At 49.7% G+C, this 21,787-nt stretch overlaps 1 protein-coding gene across 1 annotated transcript in view; it reads right to left on the bottom strand.

Moving 5' to 3' along the window:
• The window catches only part of FGF11 (fibroblast growth factor 11), a 369,209-nt gene that overhangs the window by 106,211 nt on the left and 241,211 nt on the right, over nt 1–21,787 (bottom strand). The window contains exon 3 of the mRNA XM_086946625.1: nt 8,285–8,388. Within this exon, the coding sequence (XP_086802751.1) occupies nt 8,285–8,388 (104 nt within the window). The remainder of the gene's footprint in view (nt 1–8,284; nt 8,389–21,787) is intronic.

The raw sequence follows: 21,787 nt of genomic DNA, 5'->3' as shown, positions 1-21,787 counted from the left end.
TGATGTTGATGGTGGTGGTAGGAGTGGTGGTGGGCCTGGTGATTGTTATGGTGGTGGTGGTGTTGGTGATGATGTTGATGGTGGCGGTGGTACTGGTGGTTGTTATGGTGGTGTTGGTGATGATGTCGATGGTGGTGGTGGTGGTAGAAGTGGTGGTGGTACTGGCGGTTGCAATGGTGATGGTGGTGTTGGTGATGATGTTGATGGTGGTGGTAGGAGTGGTGGTGGTCCTGGTTGTTGCGATGGTGGTGGTAATTACAGTAATAGGGAGACTGTGTTGGTAGTAGTAATGGTCATGCTAATTGTGGAGTTCTTAATGGTGGTGATGGTGTTGAAGCTACGCCCCTGAGTTGAGACCACTTTGACCCAAGGTAGCAAGAAGGGTGGGGTAGAGCAGGGGTGGGGAAGAGCAGAGGCGCTCATGCTAAGCGTGGAGCAGAGAGTGACCTGTTTACTAGAAAGAGGAGGGGCTAAACCAGATGTCACAGATTGAAACAAACTGCTGTCTGTAACTTCCGGCTGCAGAAGCAGACAGTAACAGAGCAACATGCCAGTGCCAGTTCAGTCTGGTGGCAAGACAATGCCGGATGACTGAGATTTGCAAGAAGGTATGGGGGCAGAGGGAACAACCATCTCAATGCATACGTTACAACGCATGTGTTGACATCGAGTGCACTTACAACGCACGCAACGTTACGACACGTGCGTTGTCTACACACGCCATTACGTCACATGCGCTTTCAGAACACATGCATTCCCAACGCAATAGATGTAATGGACGTGCTCAGAGAGGGGTTACGGGGGGCGTCGAGACGGCCTCCGAGACGACAGGGAGACAACGCTGGAACAACGACAAAGAGACAGGTAAGGAGGTGCTGGTTTGGGCTGGGGGATTAGGGCTTAGGGCTACTAGTCGAATAGTTGCTGTTTTGGGGTTGCGTTAGGGCTACTAGGAGAATAGGTGCTGTTTTGGGGTTGCGTTAGGGCTACTAGGGCTACTAGAAGAATAGGTGCTGTTTTGGGTTGGCTTTAAGGCTACTAGGGCTACTAGGAGAATAGGTGCTGTTTTGGGGTGGCGTTAGGGCTTCTTGTAGTATGGGTGTTATTTTGTGGTTGCGTTAGGGCTTAGGTATAGTTGCAGTATCATACTGTAGGCTTGCTTTACTGTTTAGGGCTTAGGGTTTAGGGAAGTGTTAGCGTGTCATATTGTAGGGTACTGTTTTATGTTGAAAGGATTAGGGTTTAGGGTCTAGTGAAGGGAAATGCACATACGGGTAAAAACTGCTATGTAAAAGCATGCGGGTGTCTGTATGTGATGTAAATGTTTTGCGCATGAATTGCAATACAAATGCGGCGTAATGGTATGCGTTGTGATTACTCGCGATCTGAGGGGACATGCGGTGTAATAATTGCGATGTTATGGCATACGATGTAAGTGTTTGCGATGTATCATCATACATCCAAAGGTAAGACTGACTGAGGCAGACCCGAAGCATGTACATCATTACTCATTTGTTTGCAGTTTCATATAGCACAAACACGAGCGAAGGTATTGGATTGCTGTACACAAGCACCAGTGACATTACACAAGCACACACACATTCAGTTGTCGTTGGCTCGGGGAGATGAAGTGATGTGCCGAGAATCACAGCATGTTGAGTCGGCGCCGAGACTCGAACCTGGGGCCATATTATCAAGAAAGGGCGATACATTTTTGCCGCTTTTATCTGCAGGAAACTGCTGCTAAAGCGGCGATAATGGGCTTGATAATAGGCCTTGCGAATTCCCATAGAAGCCCAGGTTAACACCAGAACCTGGGTTTCTATGGGAATTCACAAGGGCATATTAGCAAACCCATTATCGCCGATTTAGCGGCAGTTTCCTGCCGATAAAAGCGGCAATAATGTATCGCCCTTTCTTGATAATATGGCCCCTGATTTCCTAGCTCCAAAGTCGCAGCTCTGGCCGCGAGGCCACATCCACTCCCGGTAAACGTGATGTATTACTTTTCAAGATTACTATAGGTCAGTGAGAGAGCGGCGCTGAATCTAGGTCAGTCCAAAAAGAAAGCAACGTGTGTTCTGTGCTCGTCAAGCGGCTGGGGCATCTGTGGGCGGGTGTCACAGCGGGAGGGTTCATACAGACAAGGCAGGAATCCACTCACAGGTCAGTGCATCCTCCTCCCGCGCCCTGGCTTTCTCCCCCTGTGATCTCGGCGTAGCTTTCTCTTCATACACCATAGCACAGGAGGTGGTAAGTTCACATGCACACCAATGTGAAACTATTCTATTGTTGTTGACACGTTGCTTTGTGTCTTTTGTCAATCTGTTTTGTTATGTATCACAGTGCCCTCGATTACTACAGTCTAATAGATGCTTTTTTTACCTCCAGTAACCTACGCACATCTACATACACTTTTCACAACACGCCTGGGAGAGGCTGTCTTGGTTTTCTCTCACCCTATCCTACGTCATGGAGTTTTTTCCACTATAAATAGGGTGGCAACCCACTGACCAGTGTCCACTTCAGTGACGTGGACGCCGAATCTAATTGAACAAGTAATTATTACCTCTAAGTATCTCCTTTAAGATCGTGTGCCATCTGGGTGACTTTATCAAGAGAAATTTAAGTCATCAAAAATCTTGGGGACCCATTGGGGAATGTGTAAGGAGTTCCAAGAGAAACCCGGAGCCTGGTACCCCACATCTGAGGGACACCCCAATGTACATATGGAAAAAGGGAAGAGCCCATCACCACTAATAGGTGATGGACAGGAGATTGGATGCCAAGTGGACATTCACAGGCTGCTTTTAAGTAAGAGTGAGTGCCCCGAGAAAACTATCTGGTGTATGGGGGACTCCAGCAGAACCACAGGTTGTGTTTCAGACTCAAACACTCGGGCATATTAACAAGGAACAGGGAAAATTAACGCTAAGGGCGCTTAGCGTTAATTTTTTTTATGCCCGCTATCTCTGGATAATATCGCCTGGTTATCGCGTTATTAACAACGTTAATCGCCTAGGCGATAAAAAAAACCAGCGATAGCGGCATTTTGGGAGGTTATCGCCAGTAATGCAGCGATAACACTACAAGGATAGGATAGCCCATGGTGGATTTAGCCATGTAATCCACCTCCCATTGGATTACATGGCTAAGTCTGAAAATTAGCAGACGTAAAAAACCAGCGTTAACCGTGGTTAGCGCTGCTTTTCTTGTCTCTAACAGGGTTAGCGTGAAGCAGACCCTAGTGTCACACAGCTCCTGTGTGTGTTCCAGGCATGAGCTTCAGCTCAGCTCAGAGTCCAGTGTGAGAAGAAAACTTTACAGGCCTCGTTGCAAGAGAGGGCAGAGGCCCCCACTGACGGCCCTCACCAAACTTTCCACATACATAGACGTTTGCTGACGTCAGACCTGGCTGAGCAGCCGGGGGAGACACGCCTAGCTCTGCTGGTCATGTCACAGGCTGCATTTGACATCCATTGTTCCTGCGTTACATTTCTGGGCTGTCATTGTGCAGGAGCGGGAACATTCTTCGATCAGGGCGCTTACGAACTGTGCCTTTGAACTGTCTGGAGGTAGAGAGCGTCCCTGTTTATCTGGCTGAGAAGTGAAGCCTAGTGCATTCTAAGAGAGAGCTGAATAGAACTGCTGGCTTTCTGCTCTTGACAAACTCAGCCAACCCATCCTCCCCCACTCAGGGTCTCTCCTGCTTGCACCCCTCTCTCCCTCCCTCCCTACCTCCTCTTTCTTCAGGGTCTCTCCTGCTTGCAACCCTCTCTCTCTCCCTCTCCCCCTCCCTCCTCTTTCTTCAGGGTCTCTCCTGCTCGCTTTGTCTCTCTCTCCTTTTCTTCAGGGTCTCTCCTGCTTGCACCCCTCTCCCCCTCTCTCCCTCCCTCCCTCCCCTTTCTCCAGGGTCTCTTCTGCTCGCTTTGTCTCTCTCTCCTTTTCTTCGGTGTCTCTCCTGCTTGCACCTGGTTCTATTTGCTCTCTCTGTGTGTCTCTCTCTCCTGCTCGCTTCGAAGGGTGCCGGGGTATTCCCTCCCTGTTCCCTTTGAAGGATGGCACTCGGCCTCCTCTGACCTACTTCCCCGAACAGCTGAAGGTGAGAGAGGATGGCACAGAGAGCTGATGCGGAGAGATGGACGGGGAGAGATAGCAGGCGAATGGCGGAGAGATGAATGGAGAGACAGGGTGAATTAAAGGACCCGGAGAAAGCCTGGATGTGTTGAGTTCATATTCTACAGGGGGTGGATATGTCCCCGTGTTTCAACGAGGAGCTTTAAACAACACAACATAAGGGTAGCCCCAGGAGGAGGACACTGACTGAATAGGCCTGAGTGTACAGAGTACGGCTGGGCCCCCGGGGAGCCAGCCCCAGAGACTGCGAGGGAGATGCCACCGAGAGAACCACTGATGACCCCAGAAGGTTTGAGAGTGAAGACCTCTCCACAGGGCAGACTGGAGGAACAACAGGCCCTGTGCATGGGTGAAGCTGGCTACAGGCTTTCACAATAGGGAATGGGTTCTTTCTACTGTATTTGTGATGGTGCATTGCATTGTATGGTAATTGCATTTTGCATTTATGTAGCGCTTACTACCCCAGATGAGGCGTCAAATAGCTTTTTCGGTGGACAGCATGCTACTCCAGAACCCATAAAGGATTAGTGTTGAATTAGTATAGTGAAATATGAAAGTAATTTGAGTGGTGGATATGTTAGTCAGTTTTATTTGTATTGAAAAGATTAGCGGAGGGATAGAAGAGGGGAAAAGGTTTGCATTTGTATAGCCCTTGTTACCCCGGATGGGGCGCTAAAGTGCTTTTTTCGGCAAGTAGCATGCTACTCTAAAATCCATAAAGGATTAGTGGTGACTTAGTATAATGAAATATGAAAGTAATTTGAGTGGTGGATATTAGTCAGTTTTATTTGGATTGAGAAGGATAATGGAAGGATAGAAGAGGGAAAAAGGTTTGCATTTATATAGCGCTTGTTACCCCTGACGGGGTGTTGAAGCTCTTTACTGGCGAGTAGCACTCTACACACTAGTGTACATGCAAGCAGAGTGACTGCAGAGAGATGAATCATGCACAGAGAATGATGAGTCATGCAGAGTGAATGCAGAGTGATGAGTCATGCTCAGAGGTTGATGAGTCATGCAGAATGAATGCAGAGTGAAGAGTCATGCAGAGTAAATGTAGAGTGATGAGTCATGCACAGAGAGTAATGTGTCCTGCACAGAGAGTGATGAGTCATGTAGAGTAGGTGCAGAGTAATGAATCATGCAGGGAGAGTGATACATCATGCAAAGTGATAAATCATGCAGACTGATGAGTGCAAAGTGAATGCAGTGTGATGAGTCATGCTCAGAGGGTGATGAGTCATGCAGAATGAATGCAGAGTGATGAATCATGCAGAGTAAATGTAGAGTGATGAGTCATGCACAGAGAGTGATGAGTCATGTAGAGTGAATGCAGAGTGATGAGTCATGCAGGGAAAGTGATGAATCATGCAGGGAGAGTGATAAAGCATGCAGAGTGATACATCATGCAGCATTATGAGTTGCAGAGTGAATGCAGAGTGATGAGTCATGCACAGAGGGTGATGAGTCATGCAGAGTAAATTAGAGTGAGGAGTCATGCACTGAGAATAATGAATCATGCACAGAGAGTGATGAGTCAGGCAGAGTGAATGCAGAGTGATGAGTAATGCAGAGTAAATGCAGAGTGATGAGTCATGCACATATAGTGCTGAGTCATGCAGGAGGAATGCAGAGTGTTGAGTCATACACAGAGAGTGGTGAGTCAAGCACAGTGAATGCAGATTAATGAGGCATGCAGGGTGAATGTATAGTGCTGAGTCATGCAGAGTGATGAGTCAGCTGGAGAAGTGAGTGAGTGCACACAGATTTACTATGATCCCAGAATGTGCGTAGGAAAAGCCTGTGTGTCAGCAGGACGATAGTGGTCACAGGGTGGACGGAGGTTATGAGTGACAGGGGAAGGAAGAGCGTACATAGTGAGTATGTGAGGTTGTGGAGGAGCAGGCCAGTGCTGTGAGCAGCAGCACCTATACTAGTGTGACAAGACGTCCCGGATTTCCTGGGATTTCCTGGGATAGTCCCGGTTTTCAGAGGAATGTCCTGGTGTCCTTAAACTTTTCTTCATTTTAAAGAACAGAGGTCAAGTCACTGTTTTTTGTGTAGCCTAGTGTGTGTATGTGTATATATCACTCAGGAGGTTTGCGTGCGTGTGTATATATATATATATATATATATACATATAACAGTTAACTCTCCCCGAATCCACATCCAACGTGAAAAGGAAGAGCGCAGACCACATGGGCTGAATCAGCTGCAATCTTTAATGGTAACCCTTTCACACATGCACAGGCACACACACACATATATATATATATATATATATATATATATATATATATATATATATACGTGCCTGTGTATGTGTGTGTGTGTGTGTGTGTGTGATATATACACATACACACACACACCTCCCGCGTGATTTATATACAACACACAAAAGGCTACGCAAAAAAAACAGAACAGGGCAGACATAGTAGTACAAGAGTAAAATATATAGTCCTACTTTTATGTCTGGCCTGCCCCGGTTTTTACTTCTCAATATCTGGCACATATCTGAATATCGGGACACTCAAACAATAAAGTGCTGCTTTGTTTCTCCCTTTGGGTCACAGCTTCTTTCTTTGGGAGGAGGAGTATCGACAGACATTTTTGCTACAAGCCAGTACGCAATTCTGTGCACCCCCGCCGTACAAGAGGTTTGGACTTCCTGGCAGGCTCCCCTGGGAGCATTCTTTCGTTGGATTGCGGTAGCAGTCAAGTCCAGTACCCACCCTGACACCTGGCTGATATTGCGGGCAGGGGATATTCATATCCCCTCTTTGGGCAACCAGGATTCCTGTGCTAGCCACCGTGAAGTATTCCGGGTGTTGAGGTGACGGCGTGAAAAGAAGGGGGACTCGAGGTGGCGCCGAATTGACTGATTGCCCCACCTCCCAGTGTACCTCCAATGCTGTGTCTCCCACGGACATCTACTCCGAGAATATCACCCCGAGCAGCAATTCCGATCCCATGAGGCACAACACCAAGGCATTATGGGACCTGTAGTTCCACAACGCGGGGCTACAAAGGAGTGCCGGTCGTCACCAAGGGGGCGGAGCAAGAGTTTGCAAACAGCAGCGTGGCGGATCTACAAACACCGCAGCACTGGTAGCAGTTGGAGAGGGGCGCTGAAGAAGGCTGATATTGCCGAAATGCATTCGCCTGGGACACTCAAACAATAAAGTGCTGCTTTGTTTCTCCCTTTGGGTCACAGCTTCTTTCTTTGGGAGGAGGAGTATCGACAGACATTTTTGCTACAAGCCAGTACGCAATTCTGTGCACCCCCGCCGTACAAGAGGTTTGGACTTCCTGGCAGGCTCCCCTGGGAGCATTCTTTCGTTGGATTGCGGTAGCAGTCAAGTCCAGTACCCACCCTGACACCTGGCTGATATTGCGGGCAGGGGATATTCATATCCCCTCTTTGGGCAACCAGGATTCCTGTGCTAGCCACCGTGAAGTATTCCGGGTGTTGAGGTGACGGCGTGAAAAGAAGGGGGACTCGAGGTGGCGCCGAATTGACTGATTGCCCCACCTCCCAGTGTACCTCCAATGCTGTGTCTCCCACGGACATCTACTCCGAGAATATCACCCCGAGCAGCAATTCCGATCCCATGAGGCACAACACCAAGGCATTATGGGACCTGTAGTTCCACAACGCGGGGCTACAAAGGAGTGCCGGTCGTCACCAAGGGGGCGGAGCAAGAGTTTGCAAACAGCAGCGTGGCGGATCTACAAACACCGCAGCACTGGTAGCAGTTGGAGAGGGGCGCTGAAGAAGGCTGGTATTGCCGAAATGCATTCGCCTGGAACACTCAAACAATAAAGTGCTGCTTTGTTTCTCCCTTTGGGTCACAGCTTCTTTCTTTGGGAGGAGGAGTATCGACATATATATATATATATATATATATATATATATATATATATATACGTGCCTGTGTATGTGTGTGTGTGTGTGTGTGTGTGTGATATATACACATACACACACACACCTCCCGGGTGATTTATATACAACACACGAAAGGCTACGCAAAAAAAACAGAACAGGGCAGACATAGTAGTACAAGAGTGAAATATATAGTCCTACTTTTATGTCTGGCCTGCCCCGGTTTTTACTTCTCAATATCTGGCCACCGTGGCCTATACTCACAGAGGTGTAGAGATGCCCTTCTCCATTCATTGCAACGTAGTGTCCAGATGCGGAGCTTTGAATGGCGACTACTCGCAGGCCCACGGGGATGAGGTTGAAGAGAGCTGTGGAGAGAAGAAGAGAGCAGAGGGGTGAGTGAATGCTGATTCATATATTTCCCTTTTCAGGAGGACGTCAGAGGTACCAACCTCAACATCTCACCCTTGGAAGAGAAGAGAGAGAGGCAGAGGAGTGAGTGCTGATCCTCCCTCGTCAGAAGGACATCCGAGATACCAACACCCACTGTCGGTGCTGCACTGACTGCCAGACCTTGACACCAACACCCACTGCCGGTGCTGCACTAAGTGCCAGACCTTAACACCAAACCCCACTGCCGGTGCTGCACTAAGTGCCAGACCTTAACACCAAACCCCACTGCCGGTGCTGCACTGAGTGCCAGACCTTGACACCCACACCCACTGCCGGTGCTGCACTAAGTGCCAGACCTTAACACCAAACCCCACTGCCGGTGCTGCACTGAGTGCCAGACCTTGACACCCACACCCACTGCCGGTGCTGCACTGATTGCCAGACCTTGATACCAACACCCACTGCCGGTGCTGCACTGAGTGCCAGACCTTGACACCCACACCCACTGCCGGTGCTGCACTGATTGCCAGACCTTGATACCAACACCCACTGCCGGTGCTGCACTGATTGCCAGACCTTGACACCAACACCCACTGCCGGTCCTGTACTGAGTGCCAGACCTTAACACCCACTGCCGTGCTGCACTAAGTGCCAGACCTTGACACCAACACCCACTGCTGGTGCGGCACTGAGTGCCAGACCTTGACACCAACACCCACTGCCGGCCGGTCCTGTACTGAGTGCCACACCTTAACACCCACTGCCAGTGCTGCACTAAGTGCCAGACCTTGACACCAACACCCACTGCTGGTGCGGCACTGAGTGCCAGACCTTGACACCAACACCAACTGCCAGTGCTGCACTGAGTGCCAGACCTTGGCACCAACACCCACTGCCAGTGCTGCGCTGAGTGCCAGACCTTGATGCCAACACCCACTGCCAGTGCTGCACTGAGTACCAGGCCTTGACACCAACACCCACTGCCAGTGCTGCACTGAGTGCCAGGCCTTGACACCAACACCCACTGCCCGTGCTGCACTGAGTGCCAGACCTTGGCACCAACACCCACTTTCGCATGGTTTACATATTTACGACGTGGTCACGCGACTATTAATATTAGCTGGATGCCTGGATTGGAGCAGAAAGGTTCAGTCTCCCTGTAGTACGCACGTGCACCAGCATCCACGCCTCACGCATGCGTAGTTGACTCTGTTGTGAGCCTGAAACCCGGAAGAGGAAATCACCGTCACATGAGTTCCTGGTACCTATTAAAGTGACGTACGCTGCCACTTGGAGTTTATTACCGGCAGTCGCATGGTTGGGGCAGGAACACTGGTGTTACCATCAAGGCTAAGTTGTGAGTACTTGATTCGGAGGGTGGATTTTAATCAACACGGCTGATGAATGACGCAGTGTGCTTTATGTTGATTGCATAAATCTTTCGTTGCAGCCCGATAATTCATGGGTACTCCATGCGCCTAGCCGATGGAGCACGCTTGTCTGACCAGTTAGGTAAGACCCTTTTAGAAGTCATGGCCCTTCCGTGTGGAGCTAGGGTTATCATGATTATGGGTGGCGTTCTCTGTTCAAGTGAGTGCTTTTGACAGTTTGAGTGAGATTCTCGTACTTTAGCCCAATACATGGGCATTCATACACCACTCTTCACTTGCCATTTATTGGGCTATTGGAAAGTGAGTGATTGGGTGAGATGATATGCACGGTTGTGGTGCTCTTATGGATAACGTGGATGTGTCTACCTGCCTTGATGTGGGTCAGATGTGCACACGATTGTGGCACACTTATGTTGTATCAAGTTGTACTGATACACATCCCACTTGCTTTCTCTTTTTTCTTTTTCCTAGAGAGTGACCTGGAGCCAATTGCTTAGCATTGATCAGTGCCCATACTGAAGGGGGCACAGGCGGCTGCCCAGATTGATACTGAGGGTATTTTACTTTGTTTCACTAATTCACACGTGCACTTTATTTTAATAATTTCGGTCCTGATGAAGCGCTACCGACCTATTACAGGTGACAGAGGCGCGAAACATGTTGGCCTATGACCCAAGACCCCGGGGCATAGTGTGCCCTCCAGGGTACGAATTTTTAGCAACTTATACCTTGCTAAGGGTACATCTTATAAGATCTGCTGCAGGATGACCCTTTTTATACATTTTTTTCACTAACTAGCACGCACCTCCTATTACCCTCCTTAGAGAACCAACTCCCCACACAGCCACATGCACCATACGGCGGTCCTAAAAAGATCTCCGACAAAGTGACCCCTTCGGGGGGCCCGTAGGGAATTGCAGCGCCGGCCCTACGAGGAGCAACCGCCCAATGATGAAGCATGACACCCTTTGGGGTGTGTGAGGGCAACAGAGGACAAAGAGTGATCGTCCAGTCACCTGAGTGGGTTCCTAATCTAGGCATTTTTTCACTTCCTGTTCTTTCTTTTTTCTTTTTTAGGGCTGGGTGACGTTCTGCACCTGCCCGTAGGATCTTTGTCCTTTTGGTGATAGATACCAACACCCACTGCCGGTGCTGCACTGAGTGCCAGACCTTAACACCCACACCCAGTGCCGGTGCTGCACTGAGTGCCGGAACTTTTCACCAACAACTCCTGCTGATTTTGCTCTGAGTGCCAGACCTAGACACCAACACCCACTGCCCTTGCTGCACTGAGTGCCAGGCCTTGACACCAAAACCCACTGCCGTTGCGGCTCTGAGTGCCAGAACTTTTTTCCAACAACTCCTGCTGATTCTGCTCTGAGTGCCAGACCTTGATACCAACACCCCCTGCCCTTGCTGCACTGAGTGCCAGGCCTTGACACCAAAACCCACTGCCAGTGCTGCACTGAGTGCCAGGCCTTGACTCCAACACCCACCGCCCTTGCTGCACTGAGTGCCAGACCTTGACACCAACACCTACTGCCGGTGCTGCACTGAGTGCCAGACCTTGACACCAACACCCACCGCCCTTTCTGCACTGAGTGCCAGACCTTGACACCAAAACCCACTGCCAGTGCTGCACTGAGTGCCAGACCTTGACACCAACACCCACTGCCAGTGCTGCACTAAGTGCCAGGCCTTGACACTAAAACCCAATTCCAGTGCTGCACTGAGTTCCCGACCTTGACACCGATACTCACTGCCCTTACTGCACTGAGTGCCAGACCTGGACACCAACACCCACCGCCCTTCCTGCACTGAGTGCCAAACCTTGACAACAACACCCACTGCCAGTGCTGCACTGAGTACCAGGCCTTGACACTAAAACCCAATTCCAGTGCTGCACTGAGTTCCCGACCTTGACACCGACACTCACTGCCCTTACTGCACTGAGTGCCAGACCTGGACACCAACACCCACCGCCCTTCCTGCACTGAGTGCCAAACCTTGACAACAACACCCACTGCCAGTGCTGCACTGAGTACCAGGCCTTGACACTAAAACCCAATTCCAGTGCTGCACTGAGTTCCCGACCTTGACACCGACACCCACTGCTGGTGTGGCACATGTTAAAAGCAAAATGACAATCGTGAACATTACCTGCACCATCTTGTCTGATGGAAATTTCTATGTGCACATAAGCTGCAGTCATTTTTCTCTATTGCAGCCATTTTGTACTCCGTTGGTCACCTTTGTTTCATCCTGCCCTTACTAGCATCCCTCTGACTCTCTGACCGACCTGGTATGTGTGCTTGGGGCTATAAACTCTATTGCCACGACAAACCTCAGCACCACTTGCTGCCACAAACTCGTTTTTCCTCTCATCTCTCTTTACAGGCAAGCCTTTGGACACTCTACCCCTCACTGCACCTAGTTACACAAACAGGGTTCCAAACACCAAAGACACTCTTGCAACATGATTTATTGCACTGCAAACAGCAAGACTTGTTTTCACCAACAATGGGACCTGTTTTTATCAACAGAACGGACTCTTAGATCTGGCCGGTCTCACATGTTTTAGACCATGAAGCAAGGTCCAGCTGCAAGATAAGATTGCCTGTTTGACCTGGGTGGGAGGAGAATTACTGTTGGGCTTGTGTGACAACCTGCCCGAGGCGGGGACTCCAAGCTTGTGTAACCATGTTGATGAAACATATGCATTGTGTCAAACCTGTATAAAAGGAAGAGCCAAAGGAGTTATCAGCAGAACACCTCCCTCAGGTATCGTGGTGTCTGCCGTTGACGTGGTCTCCTCATGAGAAATAACCCTTTTTCTTGTATTCCAGTGTCCAGCGATTGCCTAGTTATTTTGATAGCGACCCCAAAGTGAATTAGAGGTGGTACCCTGCACTGGGCAGCATTGAGGGTCTTTAGAAGACTCGCTGCTTTTCACACACTGAGTGCCAGATCTTGACACCAACACCCACTGCCAGTGCTGCACTGAGTGCCAGACTTTGACACCAACACCCACTGCCAGTGCTGTACTGAGTGCCAGACCTTGACACCAACACCCACTGCCAGTGCTGCACTGAGTGCCAGACTTTGACACCAACACCCACTGCGGCACTGAGTGCCAGACCTTGACACCAACACCCACTGCCGGTCCTGCACTTAGTGCCAGGTCTTGACACCAACACCCACTGCCGGTGCTGCACTGAGTGCCAGACCTCTGACAACAACACCCACTGCTGGTGCTGCACTGAGTGCCAGGCCTTGACACCAACACCCACTGCCGGTGCTGCACTGAGTGCCAGGTCTTGACACCAACACCCACTGCCGGTCCTGCACTGAGTGCCAGGTCTTGATACCAACACTCACTGCCGGTGCTGCACTGAGTGCCAGACCTTGACACCAACACCCACTGCCGGTGCTGCACTGAGTGCCAGACCTCTGACAACAACACCCACTGACGGTGCTGCACTGAGTGCCAGACTTTGACACCAACACCCACTGCCAGTGCGGCACTGAGTGCCAGACCTTGACACCAACACCCACTGCCGGTCCTGCACTTAGTGCCAGGTCTTGACACCAACACCCACTGCCGGTGCTGCACTGAGTGCCAGACCTCTGACAACAACACCCACTGCTGGTGCTGCACTGAGTGCCAGGCCTTGACACCAACACCCACTGCCGGAGCTGCACTGAGTGCCAGGTCTTGACACCAACACCCACTGCCGGTCCTGCACTGAGTGCCAGGTCTTGATACCAACACTCACTGCCGGTGCTGCACTGAGTGCCAGACCTTGACTCCAACACCCACTGCTGGTCCTGCACTGAGTGCCAGACCTTGACACTAATACCCACTTCCGGTGCTGCACCAAGTGTCAGACCTTGACATTTAATGAGGAAGTACCAGTATTTTTCAACAGGGGTGTAATACTTTTGATGGCAGACTACTTGCACTTCTCTGCAGGGGTGCAGTATTGTTAATGAGGAACTGCCTGCACTTCTCAGCGGGGGGGGGGGTGCAATGTTGTTAATTGGGGAGTACATGCACTTCTCATCATGGGTGAAATGTAATACTTTTAATGGGAGGGGGTACTTGACTTCCCAGCAGGAAGTACTTGCAATTTTCGTTGGCAGTTTTATGTGTCTCTTTCAAGCACTGGACAGTAAGGGAAGAAGGGGGCGGGGGGGGGCAGTAAAATGATATCTCCTAAAGTGTCTGCCGAGGGAGGCGAGAGGACAGACACTGGTAGATGGGATGAAGGCCAGGCAGAAAGGAAGCACAGGGGAGGGAGGAAGTCTAACTAGAGTGGAGGTGTGGGGGGGGGGGCGGCTGCCTCGAGCGAAGGAAGAGCACGCGGGGCGGCTGGCGCATACGAGCGCACGGGCCCCACTCTGCTTCCAAGGATGCTCGGCCGTTGGGGCGCTCTGCTTCCAACCTCATCACAACAGGGATGTCTCCTTCCGCCCGTCAGGCTGACTCAGCAGTTGTCTCACTGTGAACTCAAGTTACAAGTTAATTAGACGCCTCCTTTCACAGCCACACACGAGGAAGCGACTGCTGCGCTTTGCCAGGAGTGGTCCTGTACACAGAGAAATACAGAAAGTCGTCAAGAAAGACCAAGAGAGTGTGAGTGTGGGACAGACCAAAAGAACGAGCGCGAGGAATAAAGAACGAGAGAAGGAGCGGGAAACAGAGACAGCGAGAGAGTTATAGAGCGAGTGAGACAGACTGAGAGAAGGGGAGACAGTGGAACACAGAACGATAGCTTGTGTGTGCGTAAAATACTGGAGCATGCGCAGAGGAGGCGGGTAGAATGAGGGGCAGTAGATGGAAGCTTCACCACACGGTGCACCAGAGGGCGCAGTTTCTTTCTGCCACTCTAGTAGATTTTCTACGCGAGAGGCAACTTTCTCAACGCGAATGGTCGCGACCTGCCGCAAACACCGATGTTGAGAAATCTTGCAAGGAGGTGTTCTCTTGCTCGAAAAATCATGCTAGGGGACGCACATTTTTGCTTGCCAATTTACCATTGGAAAAGCTGTGCGCAAGAAAAACTCTGCCATGTGGCAGATGGCTGAGTTTTGCCTGAACTCTGCGCAACAAGTGGATCGTGGAGAAGGCAAAACTCTGCGAGCTCCACTGCCGGAGCGCAATTTTTCAGCCACCCATAGTATTTATCATACCCGTTGAGCACCTCACTCTGGTATAATCATAGGTACCGGGAGTGGTAAAAACACACCTCATTTTGCACAACTTGAAATCCTGGCCCTGGTGGTTTGTAAACTGGCAGCGTTGTGTGTTTTTAGTGTGTTAGGATCAGGTGGCCAAATACATTTTAACTAAGATTAAATGTAATGTCTTTTCAGAGCAGAGTTTGGTTCTTTCTGAGGCCAGGGTATTCCCCATTTCTACTGCGTTTTCTTCCTTCTTCCCTAGGGTTGCACAAAGTTTCTTCCTTTCTCCCCCCCCCCCTCCCCCCCTCCCTCATTCTTTTGGTAACCTCCATCGCCCCCTATTTTATCTCTTCTCTCTCCATCTGTGTATTTGTATTTTTATCTTTAACCAGGTCTGTGTAAATGCAATACCCTGCGTCCTGTTTATGCCCACCTCCCTTACTTTCTGCGTCCATATTTCTTCTTTCCTCATATCTCTCTCTCTTACTCTCCATTTGTCTTAATTTATCTCTTCTTTTGTAGTTTCTTTGCCTTTCTTCTGACCCTCTCTGCCTGTTAATCTCTCTGTCACAGGCTCTGTAATTCAAAGATGTCAATACTCACTTTATGTATAGCAGCTTGCATTTGACACGCATCAACACCCCCTTAAACCTCAATAAATGTGCGGTGCTCCTTCACTCCCCAGCGTGGCCTGTGCTATATACATGTATGTAAAGACATGTATAATACATACATATTTTTACACTCTGAACATGTTCTCCGCTCGGATGCCCAGGGGTCTGAATTCAAAGTTATGTGGTGTGTATCACACCCTCAAAGTTTTCCCCTGATAGATTTTATCAGCTCAAACCTGACAAACTTCCCGGGGGAAAGGCCAGGAAGAAAGGCGAAATATGCTGAATCCAGTGTATTAAATGCAGATTCTGCGTGTCATGCTAAATATCAAGTGGAAAGCTCCGGATATGAGGTATTGATTAGGGGTGGGCGAGTCTTGTGACTTTCATGACGCAGAATTCCACAGAGTTAACTTTGCAAGATGGAGTTTTGCGACCGGGCAGTGTTTGGCACGTCGCGTTGCTCATGCTGATTTTTAGCGCCGGGAGCTTGTTCCATGTTGTAAAATGTGCGTAAAACTGCACCACGCTGTGCGCCAGAGGGCGCAGTTTCTGCCACTCTAGTAGATTTTCTACTAGAGAGTCAGTTTTCTCAGCGCGCATGGTTGCGACCTACCGCGAACACCTATGTTGAGAAATCTTGCAAGGAGGCGTTCTAGTGCACGGAAATCATGCTAGGGGACGCACATGTTTGCTCACCAACTTAACATTGGTGAGCTGAGCACAAAACAAACTCTGCCATGTGGCAGCTGGCCGGGTTTTGCTGGAACTCTGAGCTCCAAGTGGAAATAGGCAAAACTTCTCTGTCAGAGCGCAATTTTTCGCCCGCCCATGGCATTTATCCTACCTGTTGAGTACCGCACTCTGGTATAATCATTGCTTGAAATGGAAAAATAGAAGTGCAGGTTCTGAGAAGTGCCGTACTCTCCAATTAAAAGTATTACGTCACTCTTGAGAAGGGCATGCACTCATCCTCTCAAAATAAACAAGCATTTACAATGCAATGGTCTCGGCATTATTAAAGGTTGAGCTATTGGCATTGCTCATTATTTTTTTTTTTTGTAATCAAAAATAAATGGCATTGTCATTGACATTGCCAATAGCTTAATCGTTAAATAAATGGCATTGTCATTTACAATGCCAATAGCTTAATTGCTCGCAAATGCATGACTTATTGCATTTACGCCCACACAGAGCCACACACATAAAGCCACCCACACACACACACACAGAGCCACCCACACAGTCATTCATATAGAGCCACCTACACAGAGCCACTCTCACACAGACAGAGCCACCCACACATAGAGCCACCGACAAAAAAAGCTATCCACACAGAGCTACACACACACACAGAGCGCTACACACACAGAGCGCTACACACACACACACAGACAGAGCACTACACACACAAACACAGACAGAGTGCCACACACACACACACAGACAGAGCGCCACACACACAGCCAGAGCGCCACACACACACACAGCCAGAGCGCCACACACAGACAGAGCCAGAGCGCCACACACAGACAGAGAGCCACACACAGACAGAGCCACACACAGACAGAGACACACACAGACAGAGCCGCACACAGACACACATCTTCTCACCTGCACAAAGGAAAGGACAAAAATGCACACAGGCTTCGATCAAACACCTTCCAGATTAACTGCCCAGACTGCAGCAGCACGCCCAGCTTCAGACCCAGCACTTACCCACCAAATACACTTCCGCCACAGAAGCAGCACTGGCTAGTGAGACTAGCCAGCCACCAGGGTAAAACCAGACAGAGCAGATGTTCTGAAGTGGCCACTACCCACAAGACAAGGAAGCCACCAATTTCCAGGACATGGGTCACCAAGAGTAACTATTAGTCAGTCAAAGCTATAGCCTGTAGAAGGGGCAATCCAAAAACCACTTGAAACCCAACTGTGTCCTCTCACAGCCCACACAGCCCTTACAGCCCACACAGCCCTCACAGCCCACACAGTCCTCACAGCCCTCACAGCCCACACAGCCCTCACAGCCCACACAGCCCACACAGCCCTCACAGCCCACACAGCTCTCACAGCCCACACAGCTCTCACAGCCCACACACCTGTCACAGCCCACACAACTGGCACAGCCCACACAGCGCTCACAGCCAACACAACTCTCACAGCTCACACAGCTCTCACAGCCCACACATCTCTCACAGCCCACACAGCCCACACAGCTCTTTCAACCATCGGTTTCTTCGAATCATTACTCCATTGTATGCAGACAATACAGTTACCAACAAGAGTACAACTCCCAAAGGTGTGTTTTGGGGGGGGGGGGGTGTAAACAATGCAGATTAATATCCGGGATATATGCCTAACCAAAAGGTGGTATGGCAACAAGGTACAGCAAATCCAGCAGGTAATAACTACCTTAACAAAAATCGCTTGATATCTAAACGAAACCAGTCGCCCACAAGGGAAAGGGCACAACGCCTGCGTCGTTTACAGTGAGCCATCCAAAGGAACCACTTCTAAGGAGCAATGCAGTAGCCAGACGGACCAGGCAAAGGGAATCTAGAGGGCATCTTTTTTCTGCTGGTCTCAGCATCCACTTGAAGAACGGATGCATATATACAGGGATTAAAGAGGTTTCAGTGAATGACGGATGTGGTAGAGCCGATGTTAACGGCAAGTCCGTAAATCTGGGCAACGGTGTTACGTAAAAACAAGACTGGCAAATAATGGCAGTTACAACAGACTATTATTGGCAGGGAGGCAGTGGTCATCACACGCACTTTCATGGCAGGGCGACAGAAAAGCCAAACCCTAGACCATAGGACAAGTTGAGTGGAACATTGTATTTAAACTGCCTCTGATAAGGCACACTACTCGGCAAACCAAGTATAACTTAGTTATGAATCGTCAATTAACTGGGAAAACATAGGGCACAACAATAACATCTCATGCGCGAGCTAAACGGATTTGTTTTATTGGTGGGTGGCAGCAACCGACCCACGGGGAACGGCCACTATCTACCGGTAAAGGAGCAGGCACTAAGCGTGCCGTCGCACACTAGGTAGAGACCACGCGCGTTGCAAACGGGAAGCAGCGATTCGCCTCCCACAATATCAACACACTTGAACAAACAGGCAGACAATACGTCTTTGGAGAGGTCCGAGCTTCTCTTTTAACGAGGTATACGGAGACTCGCTGCACCAAGCCACTTAAATAAATAAAACAAACCAAGAGAGAAGCGCGATAAATGCAAATAGAGCACAACGGCAAGCTCTCTTTGTAAGTGCGGAACTGAAGCAATCAGGGGACTACAATACAACAGGGGTTAAGGTGGGATCGCCCCTGCCACATCGGCTTTTGCACCCGCGCCGGACACCAACAAAAAACTAGCAGCAGACAGCCAAATTAAACCCATTGTTGGTTTAGAACATTGGGAGGTCCCGCCTGACTCGGGTATATTGGCATATATGCTCAGGTTACAAGGATAATGGCGTCTAGGACTTCTCAGACACAGGGAGCACGCTCTCGGGAACCATGGTTGGTCACGAGCTGCTTTTACCCCACTGGTTCAGAAAAGGGGGGTGGTGATGAACAGAGTGTCTGAATTAAGCAGACCACTCTTACCCAGTCCAAAGATCAGGGCTTGATCCATCACCGTTATTTATCTCACTGCACCATCCCAGCTCAGAACCTGGCTATATGCAAATCAGTCTGTCCCTGGCCCAGTGCATCATGGGAACAGGGCAGACTAAACTACCAAGCCAATTCTTCACCAGAAAGGAGACAAGCTACCGGGGACCGGTTTCTGGCATTTCAGCCTTCTTCGGCCAGTCTTGCTTGAATCCTGATGGTGCAGTGAGAAAGGGACTCATGTCTGAGTATACCCTGCCACACCTATAGTGGCTAAAAACGATTCAGAAAAGGGGGGTGGTGATGAACAGAGTGACTGAATTAAGCAGACCACTCTTACCCAGTCCAAAGATCAGGGCTTGATCCATCACCGTTATTTATCTCACTGCACCATCCCAGCTCAGAACCTGGCTATATGCAAATCAGTCTGTCCCTGGCCCAGTGCATCATGGGAACAGGGCAGACTAAACTACCAAGCCAATTCTTCACCAGAAAGGAGACAAGCTACCAGGGAACGGTTTCTGGCATTTCAGCCTTCTTCGGCCCGGCTTGCTTGAATCCTGATGGTGCAGTGAGAAAGGGACTCATGTCTGAGTATACCCTGCCACACCTATAGTGGCCAAAAACGATTCAGAAAAGGGGGTGGTGATGAACAGAGTGCTCATTGCACCATCAGGATTCAAGCAAGCCGGGCCGACGACGGCTTAAATGCCAGAAACCGGTCCCCGGAAGCTTGTTTCCTTTCCAGTGTAAGAATTGGCTTGGTAGTTTGGTTTGCCCTGTTCCCATCATGCCATGGGACAGGATCAGACTAATTTGCATATAGCCAGGTTCTGAGCTGGGATGGTGCAGTGAGCTAAAAAACGGTGTTGGATCTAGCCTTGATCTCTTGACTGGGTGAGAGTATTCTGCTTAATTCAGAAACTCTGTCCATCACCACCCCTTGTTGTTAAATATTTTGTCCACCATAAGCGTGGAAGGGTATACTCAGATGTGAGTACCTTGCTCATTGCACCATCAGGATTCAAGCAAGCCGGGCCGCCGACGGCTGAAATGCCGGAAACCGGTCCCCGGAAGCTTGTTTCCTTCCCAGTGTAAGAATTGGCTTGGTAGTTTGGTTTGCCCTGTTCCCATCATGCCCTGGGACAGGAACAGACTAATTTGCATATAGCCAGGTTCTGAGCTGGGATGGTGCAGTGAGCTAAAAAACGGTGTTGGATCTAGCCTTGATCTCTTGACTGGGTGAGAGTATTCTGCTTAATTCAGAAACTCTGTTCATCACCACCCCTTGTTGTTAAATATTTTGTCCACCATATGCGTGGAAGGGTATACTCAGATGTGAGTCCCTTTCTCATTGCACCATCAGGATTCAAGCAAGCCGGGCCGACGACGGCTGAAATGCCAGAAACCGGTCCCCGGAAGCTTGTTTCCTTCCCAGTGTAAGAATTGGCTTGGTAGTTTGGTTTGCCCTGTTCCCATCATGCCCTGGGACAGGAACAGACTAATTTGCATATAGCCAGGTTCTGAGCTGGGATGGTGCAGTGAGCTAAAAAACAGTGTTGGATCTAGCCTTGATCTCTTGACTGGGTGAGAGTATTCTGCTTAATTCAGAAACTCTGTCCATCACCATCCCTTGTTGTTAAATATTTACCTCACTGGGCCGCCGCAGCAATCACACTGCCCGATCAAAGGCGTTTTCAAAAAGCTTTTCTTTGACGTAGATGTTTTGCTTCTCTAGGTTCCCCGTAGCGGCGCGTTGCCCTGGAGACCGACTTGGTGATCTCAGCTGTTCGCGGTGTTTTCGACGTTTCTTGCCCTCCAAACAGCCATACTCCCTTGTTTTGTTTACCCAGTTTGCTGAATGTGACTCTTTTTTTATTATTTACTAGTTTTTGGGGAGCGGACTTCCGCGCGAGCCTGTAGGTGCTCGGAGAGACAGCTGCGGAATCTTCCGCGAGGGAGGCAGCGTTCGTGCATTTGGTAGCGATTAGGGGTCCTTTATAACACGAGGAACGGCTCACCTTCACTGCGGGTGAAGAAAAAATGGCGGCTGCAAGCTTCTGAATTTTTCGGAATCGGGGGCGTGGTTTTGTGGTTCTGAGTGACAGACTACGTCACTGTCTAAAGAACAGCAAAACTTACGCCCCCGAATCCGAAAGAGACGGGGCTAAATTAGAGTGAAGCATCTCTCCTCCAATGGCTGGCCTCCATTTAGGAAGCCAGCCAATGGAGGAGAGACGGGGCAGGGAAGCGGGTTAAACCGCACTACTAAGAAACATTAAATCTCCGACCCCAGACTGCGCAAGTGCAGCCTTTAGGTCCTCGACCTAAAAAGTGCTGGTCTTCAGTACCGGACAGTACCGGCCTATTTATAGCAGTGGGTATAATCATAGGTACAAGGAGTGGTAAATACACACCTTATTCTGCACAACTTGAAATCTGGGCCTTGGCTGGCCGCGTTGTGTTTTTTTAGTGTGTTTGGATTTGCTGGCAAACTACATTTGAACTAAGATTACATTGAGTGTCTTTTCAGAGCAGAGTTTGGTTCTTTCTGA

The sequence above is a fragment of the Lissotriton vulgaris genome, chromosome 12, assembly GCF_964263255.1.
Source record: "Lissotriton vulgaris chromosome 12, aLisVul1.2, whole genome shotgun sequence".
NCBI lineage: Eukaryota > Metazoa > Chordata > Amphibia > Caudata > Salamandridae > Lissotriton > Lissotriton vulgaris.
Note: the sequence above shows the minus strand (reverse complement) of the source record. Positions and strands in the feature narration are given on the sequence as shown.